This window comes from Schistocerca cancellata, chromosome 4 (assembly GCF_023864275.1).
Source record: "Schistocerca cancellata isolate TAMUIC-IGC-003103 chromosome 4, iqSchCanc2.1, whole genome shotgun sequence".
NCBI lineage: Eukaryota > Metazoa > Arthropoda > Insecta > Orthoptera > Acrididae > Schistocerca > Schistocerca cancellata.
This window is the reverse complement of record NC_064629.1, coordinates 179,129,958-179,139,777: the sequence shown is the minus strand read 5'-3', so window position 1 is coordinate 179,139,777 and position 9,820 is coordinate 179,129,958. Positions and strand designations below refer to the sequence as shown.

The window sequence follows — 9,820 nt, the reverse complement described above, 5'->3', positions numbered from 1 at the left end:
TCTGGAAGTTGCAGAATTTTCCCATTGGAAGCCTATAGTAAGCAGCATTTATTTATTAGTGGTTTGTTTCATTACAGGTCAGGTTTTTCAGCTTGCCACACATATAGTATAATTCATTACAGTCTTTCATTCTTTTTCTTCTCCAATCTTCTTGATGTTTACAGAATACAAAAATAAAAAAAGACAAAATATCAATTCAATGAGTAACATATTAGTATTGATTATGTATTATTGTATTAGGAACCCAGAAAATAAAGTAATGTTCTCAAATTAGTATAAGAACAATACTTTTACAAGATAAGGGGCTGTATAGTCATCATTCAGAACTGCTTCCAGCTTTTCATTACATTTATTTTGAGTGTACGATTATCCATCTTATTCTTCCTTCTTGCCAACAGATATGAGTCACAACATTGATTAAAATGAAACATGAAATTTATTATTCAAATGAGCATGACAAAAATGTACATAGCACAGGATAAAATGTTTTGTACTCTTAACAATGCATGGAAGTCTTCACATAACACTTTTACATCTGACGTTCAAATAAAAACTCATTCACAGAGCACATTAATCAATAACACACATGTCCAGTCTATCTTGCATAACGTCAAAAATACATGGTTATGTAGCACCTGTAGTTTCCAGTTTTGTATTCAGCAAACAACACGTGGGACACTAATTATTCATCATCGGTATTTACATTGTGTCTCAATCATATTAAAGTCTCTCTTTTATGTAATATTTACAGTATTCTATTTCAACATAGACTTCAGTGCAAGTAAATGAACACTTAGAAAGAAAAATGTCTGATCATATTCTACAGACACATATCTGATACTTCTACGTCCAATCCCACAAACATTGACAACGGGCTAATTAAATGCCATCAAGGTTGGCCCAGAATCTGCTGCTTGTGTAACAGCTCAATAATAATTTTCTGTTGTGACTGTTATGGTACACATCATACCTCGTCAGAATCCTACTTTATTCTTGTGAGTATTAGGTGCAAAAATGCCTCACAGCATGTTTTGGCCATAAATAATTACAGCCATTTCACTTCATGTATTAGCTGTTGCAGCTGCCTGTTGAAGAATTATTTGTCCTCTGTTTTTCAACTGTGCTCATCCTTCTGAAGAGAAAAATTAAACAAATACAATTAAATAGTTCAGCATGATCTAACTAAAGTATACATCATTACAATTAAATCATTCTGTTATGATTTTCGGTAGTATATTAGACTAATTAAAAAGAAAATATATCTGCTTCAATTAATATTTACTCTATTACAGCTTATATTTGATGTTATGTTTTACTTGTGATAGTGCTTATTTTATTTCAGTCTGTTAATACTAACTGATTGTTCAGTGTTTACTTATATTCATTCCTGTATTCCTGAAAAACTTTCTGCTGTGTAGAATTGTGATAAATGCTTATGGAAGCATGAATATATAATGCAAGACATACATTGAAAACTGTAGCAAAAGGAGAAAGATCCTGACATGATGTTCTTCAAATCTGGAGCTATAAAATTTTGATACAAACTAAATTACTCCTTCCACTGACCACTTTCATTTAATTTGGTCTGACACTCCCCTCAGGTCACAAATATATCTGTGTCAGACATCTGTTACATGCTCTAACATGTTTAGAGGCCTGATGGATAAATTATCACTTACTGTTCACTGTCACAATCATGTAATATCACACACAACTCCCATACAGTTTCATGGTGGTTAGGAATACCATTGACTATACTTTCTGGATATCCACATGTGGTACAGTTGCAAATCAGTGTCAAATTACTATAATCACATTGCACATTAGCTTTTTGGTGCATCTTGTAAAACATCATGGAAGAAAAATGAGTGAAAAATGAGGGTATCTGCACAGTGTTCATAAACAGTCACTTTGCATTTCTTGCAATTTCAGTATTAATGATGATACCATGGTAACTGAAACTAAAACAGCATCAGCTATGTGGTGAAAAAGGGTATTCCATTTATGTGTATTAAGGGAGTTCATCTGAAGATAATTTAATAAACTCACTTCATCTGAAGATAATGTAATAAACTCACAAAAAGACATGAGATCTAAGGAATAAGAGAAATACTGTCTAGTCAGAGCTGGCAAAACCCTACAAGAAGAGAAAATCATTTTTCCAACGTGCAAGCAGGAGTTAAGAATTATTTTATGGGAGGCAACCCAATTCTAACATATTTCTTACTTTTTCTGAAGAGACTTCCATAAGGGAAATCTGCATTTTACTAGCCAGTGAGAGGATGAATTTAGAGAATATTTTTCTAGACAAAGTAGTCCAGAAGGAAGAAGGTAGAATAAAGCTAGAGGTCTTCAAGAACTAGGTACATGTCAAAATGTACACCTCATGCCAGAATGCCGAAAGAAGTACCTGGGTTTGATTTATCACAACAGTGGGGATTTTTAATTAGTGAAAGGACTGGTAAAGGCTGCACTCAGCCTTATAAAGACAACTGCAGAGATATTCAGAGAAGATGTAGTGGCTTTAGTTTTCAAAAACTGGCATCACTTGTCTAGAGACCAATGTGGAAACCACACACTCCACAAGTACAAAATAGGGGAGAGTGCGTCATGAACATGATACACAAGTTGGGGTGGCAATTACTAAAACAAAGGTGCTTTTTGCTGTGACAGAATCTTTTCATGAAATTTCAATCACCAACTCTCTACAGTCTACATCTACATCCATTCTCTGAAAACAACTACAAAGTGCATGGCAGAGGGTACATCCCATTGTACGAGTTCTAGAGTTTCTTCCCATTACATTCATGTATGGAGCACAGAAAGAATGATTGTTTGAATGGCTCTGTGTGTGCTGTAATTATTCTAATCCCAAGTGAGCATTACATATGGAGTTGTAGTATATTCCTAGAGTCATCATTGAAAGCCAGTTCTTGAAACGTTGTTAATAGGATTTCTTGGGATATTTTACATCTGTCTTCAGGAGTCTGCCAATTCAGTGTCTACAGCATCACTGGAACATTCTCCCACCGGTCAGACAAACCTGTGATCATTTGTGTTGCCCTTCTCTGTATATATTTAATGTCCCCATCTGATCCTATTTGGTATGTGTTCCACACACTTGAGAAGTGTTCTAGAATGGGTCACACAAGTGATTTTTAAGCAATTTCCTTTATAGACTGACTGCACTTCCCCAGTATTCTACCAATAAACTGAAGTCTACCACCAGCTTTACTCACAACTGAGCCTATTTGATCATTCCATTTCTTATCCCAACAAAGTGTTACACCCATTGATATTATAATCATAGAATACAATGTCTTTTTGTTTTGTTTTGTGAGGTCCACAGTTTTACATTTCTGAACATTTAAAGCAAGTTGCAAATCTTTTCACCACTTTGAAATCAAACCAAGATCTAACTGAATATTTATGCAGCTTCTTTTGGGCAATACTTCATTACAGATAACTGCATCACCGGCAAAAAGTCTGAGATTACTGTTGATATTGTCCACAAGGTTGTTAATATACAACATGAACAGCAAGGGTCCCAGTACACTTCCCTGGGACACACCCGAAGTTACTTCCACATCTGATAATGACTCTCCAACCAAGATAACATGCTGTGTCTTCCCCACCAGAAGGTCTTCAATCCAGTCACAAATTACAGTTGATACCCCATATGGTCAAACTTTTAACAACAAGCATGTGTGTGTTACTGAATCAAAGGCTTTTTGGAAATCAAGAAATACTTCATCTACCTGACTGCCTTTATCCAGAATTTTAATTATGTTATGTGATAAAACTGCAAGTTGAGTTTCATATGATTGATGTTTTTGGAAACCATGCTGGTTGGGATGGAGGTCATTCTGTTCGAGATATCTCATTGTGTATCAGCTCAGAATAAGTTCTAAGATTCTACAAATAATCAATGTCAAGGATATTGGAAGGTAGTTTTGTGGATCACTTCTACTACCCTTGTAGAAAGGCATTACCTGTGCTTTCTTCCAACTACTGGGCATGGTTTTTTGTTTGAGGGATTTATGATAGATTATAGTTAGAAAAGGGACTAACTCACCTGCAAATTCAATATAGAATTTGATAGGCATTCCAATGGACCCTGGAGCTTGATTCAATTTTAATGATTTCAGCTGTTTGTCAACACCACAGACACTAATACTGATTTCACTCATGTTTTCAGTGGTACAAGGATTAAATTGGGGCAGCTCTCTTGGACTTTCCTTTGTCAAGGAACATTTGAAAACACAGCTAAGCATTTCAGCTTTTCCTTTGATACTTTCAGCTTCAGTTCCTGTCTCATTTGCTAGGGACTGGACACTAAATTTGGTGCCACTAATGGCATTTACATAAAACCAGAACTGTTTTCAGTTTTTTGAAACATAATTTGACAATCTTCTGCTACAGAGGTCACTGAAGGCTTAACACAGTGCCCTCTTGACAGCCAAATGCATTTCATTCAGTATCTCTCTATCTACAGTTCTATGTTTTGTTTCACACCTGTTATGTCATAGTCTCTGTTTCTTTAGACATTTCTTTATGGTGACTGTATACCCATGGAAGGTTCCTCCCATTATGAACTGTTCTACTGACTAAATATACTCCATTGCATGGTCAACTATTCTTTTAAACTTGAGCCATAGTTCTTCTACATGCTCCTGCCCTGTGCTGAAAGTTTCAAGATCTGTATTGAGATATGACACTACTGATTTTTTATCTAGTTTACTGAATGTGCAGGAAAATAGTTTGTTACTAACCATAAAGAAGACACATCAAGTTGCAGACAGGTATGATTAAAAGACACTCACCTATAGCTATCGGCCACAGCCTTCATCAGTAAACGACCGCCAACTCCAGCATCTTGGGCTAGAATGTCGGCCCGAGATGCTGGAGTTGACGGTCCTCTTAAATGATGAAGGCTGTGGTCGAAAGCTATATGTGAGTGTCTTTTTAATTATGCCTGTCAGCAACTTGACATGTCTTCTTTATAGTAAGTAGCAATCTGTCTTTTCCTACATTGTTGATAGTCCTACCTTGAGTTTCCATTGTTTGATTTGTGAACACATATATCTTTCTGCTTGTTTTAGTTGGGCTTTGTACTTTGGTAATCATTGTTGCCACAACTGTGTCATGATCACTGATAGCAGTTTCAGTATGGATGTCCTCAAAGAGGTCAAGTCTGTTTGTTGCCATTAGATCCAATATATTTCCATCATGAGTGTAGTTCTGAATTATCTGTCCTAGGTAGTTTTCAGAGAAGACATTTAGTAATATTTCAAAGAAGGGCTTATCACACCCACCGCTAACAATTCTATTATTTTTCCACTTCATTGTTGGATGATTAAAGTCTCCACCGAGGATTACAGTGTGATTGGGGAACTTAGGTACAAGTGAATTGAAGTTTTTTCTAAAGTTTTTGTTTACTTCAGAATATGACTAATGAGCAATAGAAGGACCCAGATACAATTTTATGCCCACCCCTGATACTGAGTCTTGCCCAAACAATCTCACATGCAGCTTCAATTTCTATCTCGGCAGATTTGAGTTTCTTGTGTAATGTGAAAAAATTTTTTGTTGCCAATTCTTCAGCAGTTGACCCTAGGCTTTTCATACTTTCACCTGTGAAAAGCATTTCTTTAGAGCTGACACTGATACTTCTGAGTTTCCTACAGCTATCATCACCTGGATTGGATGGAGAGTCACCTAATCAAAAAAAACCTTGTGTGCACACCACACACAGTTAGCTACTTGGATAGCAGCCTCTGATGTGAAGTGCACACCTGACCCATTTAGGGGCACCCTACAGTTCTCAGCTCTATGGCGCATGTCCAGGAAGTCACAGCCTAGCTTGCCACAGAACCTTTGAAGTATTTGGTACAGTCCTTCCACTCGACTCGGAATGAAAGGGCCATGATTAGTTCTGAGTCAATGCTGGTGAGCTCTGTTGAAACACCATTCACAAGTCTGGTCTTCTCAACCTTCTCTGCCAGTCACTGGAATGATCAAAATATGACCTCAGAGCCCAGAAAACAGGCATCATTTGCTCCAATGTGCACCACACTCTGCAGTTGCTTGCACCTGGTTCCATCAGTGGCTGCTGAAACAGCCTCTTCAACACACTGAATGAGGCCACCAGGCATACATACTGAGTGCACCTGGTGTCTTTTCCTGTCCATTGCTGACATTTCCCATCATTTTCCATAGTTTGAACTTCTGACAAATAATAGACCCCTACCCTTTTGCATTTGCCTCCTCTTGAAACTAGACAAAACAGGTTTCCCAAAAACAGGTGAAGTGAGTCCCACTGGCTGAGGTTCAGTTTCACTGAAAGACAGCACCCTGAACTTGGTTAGTGGGATTTCATATAACACACCGGGTCTGCCCTGGTCCCAGTCCACATTGTACAGAATGCCTGGATCTGCCATTGAAATGCCATTCAAAGTCAATTGAATGAATAATGACCAATCATGTATATCCTGTAGAGGAGATGGGATCCACAGGAGAGGATAGTAGTTGCGGTAACTTTGGCAGCCGTATCACAGGTGTATGACCCTCAGGAGCTCTTCCAACAAACTGATTCGCAGCAGATTCCAATTATTTGACAGTAGTCAGGGCTATTCCCACCTACCTACAAATGCCAACCAACTCATCTTGTGTTTGAGAGCAGCATTCACAGTAGGGCTGCATTGTGGCTGGTGCAATGTATTACATGACAGTGAACAAACTTCAAACTAAGCCTGCTGATTATCTTTTGTATCTGTTCAGCTAAAAAAAAAGAAAAATACTAATTCTGCATGAGAATTAAAGAAAATGAGATTTCTGTTAAGGCAACAGAAAAATTTGTAGTATAAATAACTAGTTTATTAAAATTTTTTTGGTTAATTATAGTTATTAGCAAACTTGAAAATAGAGTTAATTTATGATAAATCCAGATAAAATGCACTCTTCCTTATGGGAAAACTTTGTTATAAAATCTGATACAGTTACTAAATCACAATCACCAATTTACTACAAATTTGATTATGCACAGGATAATGGTAAATTCTGAAAATTCTCCTCTGGATACAAAAATATTTTGTTGCTGCACACCTACATAGGGAGGAACTACCATTGTCATAAAATAAAAGAAATCAGAGCACACACAGAAAGGTTTAATTGCTTGTTTTTCCCGTGCACTGTTCAAAACTGGAATAGTAGAGAAATAGCTTGAAGGTGATCCAATGAACCCTCTGCCAGGCACTTAATTGTGAATTGCAGAGTAGTCATTTAGATGTAGACAAACTAACAGTCAGTGAAACCCTTCTCAGAAGATGATGTCACAGTTGGCCAGCAGCCTATAGTTCACGAATCCGAATGAAGTTAATATTACATTACAATCAAAGCAACAGAAATTAGTAAACTCTGTACAGAAGGGTAGTGATTTCAGCATGTGATGCAGGTTAATGACATTCATAGTAAATGATTTTCAGAAGAGACAACAACATACCACACAAGCAAAAGTTTAATCATTTGAAAAAAAAAAAAATCATATCTATGTTGGTGCACTACATTTTGTTGTTCTTGTCCATTCTGATACGTAAATACACCCAATTACAAAAATAAACTTACAATTGAGGATTGGTTACATAAGGGTATCTGGTGGTCTTTCACAACTATTCAGCTGAAATCAGTGTGGATTCTTCATTATCATTATGAAACCATGCAACATTGGACTTGTATTCTGCAAGATTTGATTTCCTGTTTGATCATTGTGATTCAGGTTTTCATTACTTCCCCTCATTTGGTTTAGACAAAGTGCTGGAACGGTTCATTCAAAAAGGTCTCAACAAATTTCCTGCCCATCTATGTCCAGCTTGACTAATGCTGTGTCTTTAATAACTCCTGTTTCAACAGGTCATTAAAGGGCAAACTTCACCTCCTTTCTCCAAACATCTGATATAATATAATGCTTGTAATTTAACAATCACAGGCACAACCTGCCATCAAATGGTACACAAAAGAAGGAGAAGAAGTTATCAAATGTGCTGAAATTAAAAATGAACAGTGAAATACCAGTAATGGAAGTCTGATAATTATAATAATATTCATATTTGTTTACATCTAAATTTTGTAACATATCACTGAGAGGAATATCTATGCACTACAGTGAAAAGGCACATCATTTCAAACTGTGCTAGTTGATGCATCATGGAACACTTAAAAACTTATGAAAAGATGGAAGTTTATCTTTAATAAACTACTGCAGGCAATGACTTCTCTATTTTAATCAAGATGATTAATTGATTTGAGTCCCAATGGGACACGCAAATTATCTCATTCTTGCCAGTGAGACAGCCTTCCTTAAGTAAGCACATTGTCCTCTGGAGGATTCTCCCTGGGTATCAGTTTGTAAAAGGAATGAGAAATTCCATTGGTAGTGACATTGTTAGAGATGAGGTACAAACTTGGATAGAGTAAGGATGGCAAAGGGAACTGATTGTCACCTTTTTCAAAGAAATTAGCTTTGCATTTACTTTGATCCATTTAGGGAAATCATGGTTGGTTTGTTGATTTGGGGGGGGGGGGGGGGAGGAGGGGAAACAAACAGTGAGGACATCAGTCCAATCTGATTAGGGAAGGAAGTAAGCTGTGCCCTTTCAAATGAACTATCCCAGCATTTGCCTGATAGATTTAGGGAAATCACGGAAAACCTGAACCTGGATGGTTGGTTGTGGGTTTGAACCATCATCCTCCTAAATGGAAGTCCAGTGTGCTAACCACTGTGCCACCTCTCTTGGTAATAGAAAACCTACATCTGGGTGGTTAGACAGGAATTTAAACCGCACTTCTCAGTAATATGAGTCCAGTGCCCTAACCGCTGTGCCATCTCATGCAGTGGAGTGAGAAGCATCTACTTATTCAACAGTGTAAATGCATAGAATGCTTAATAGTCAGAATTAAGTCTTTAAATGCATTGTACTTAATGCAAATAAAGCAACTTGCACTGGAATTCTCCCTTTACCCAGTACCCACTATACCTGCTATTGGTTCTAGCTATACCTGCCCAAGAATATGATCCCTTGGTGCTGTTTTATCCTTATGGGATAATTTGCTTTGACTTGCATTAAGTGCCTTCTATTACTAAATTTGACAGCATCTAAAACATGTCTTCCTATGATAACTTTTTAAATTTCCATTCACTTTTTTATACAAGGTATTTCAGAAATACTTTTGCTTTTACAAACTTTTCGTGCAGCTTTCTCACACTAAAACAATAAGTCTATGTAGCTATGAGCAAAAGTCCTATTTTTTGGGTTATAAATGAAAGTTTATGTTTAATACATATTGAGGTAAGATCTGTAAATGATGACTGTAAGTAATGATGAAAATTAATTTTGTTATGTAATTGGCTGATATTATCTACAAAACTGAATCCAATGTTGCAGGCAGTGTATTCTGGATGGCTTGGTAGCAATGGCAGTTTTAAGTTAACATATGAGATGGAAGCATATGAGTCTGTCCACTGGGTCCACATCTTCACTCAGCAAGTCTAAAACAATGGAGGCAATGCTCGTTTGGTAAAGCCCATAAGCACCATTGCATGATTAGACAGGCCAGATTGGTATCCAGTACATGCTTTCACTTGCAGGGAGATATATAATAAAATATAGCCTGAGATAATATAGGAATGCTTTTAAAGGAGACCTTCATTGTCAAGAGGGTGTTATGGAGCTGTAACGAAATAGGCTACCAAATAATATGATTGGAATATAATAGAGGGAAACATTCCACGTGGGAAAAATATATCTAAAAACAAAGATGATGT

General features: G+C 36.9%; 1 protein-coding gene across 1 annotated transcript in view; it reads right to left on the bottom strand.

Moving 5' to 3' along the window:
- Window positions 1-417: 417 nt before the first annotated feature.
- LOC126184830 (organic cation transporter protein-like) overlaps window positions 418-9,820 on the bottom strand; it is a 185,464-nt gene continuing 176,061 nt past the window's right edge. The window contains exon 12 of the mRNA XM_049927418.1: window positions 418-1,132. Coding sequence (XP_049783375.1) covers window positions 1,069-1,132 — 64 coding nt within the window. The 3' untranslated portion in view covers window positions 418-1,068. The remainder of the gene's footprint in view (window positions 1,133-9,820) is intronic.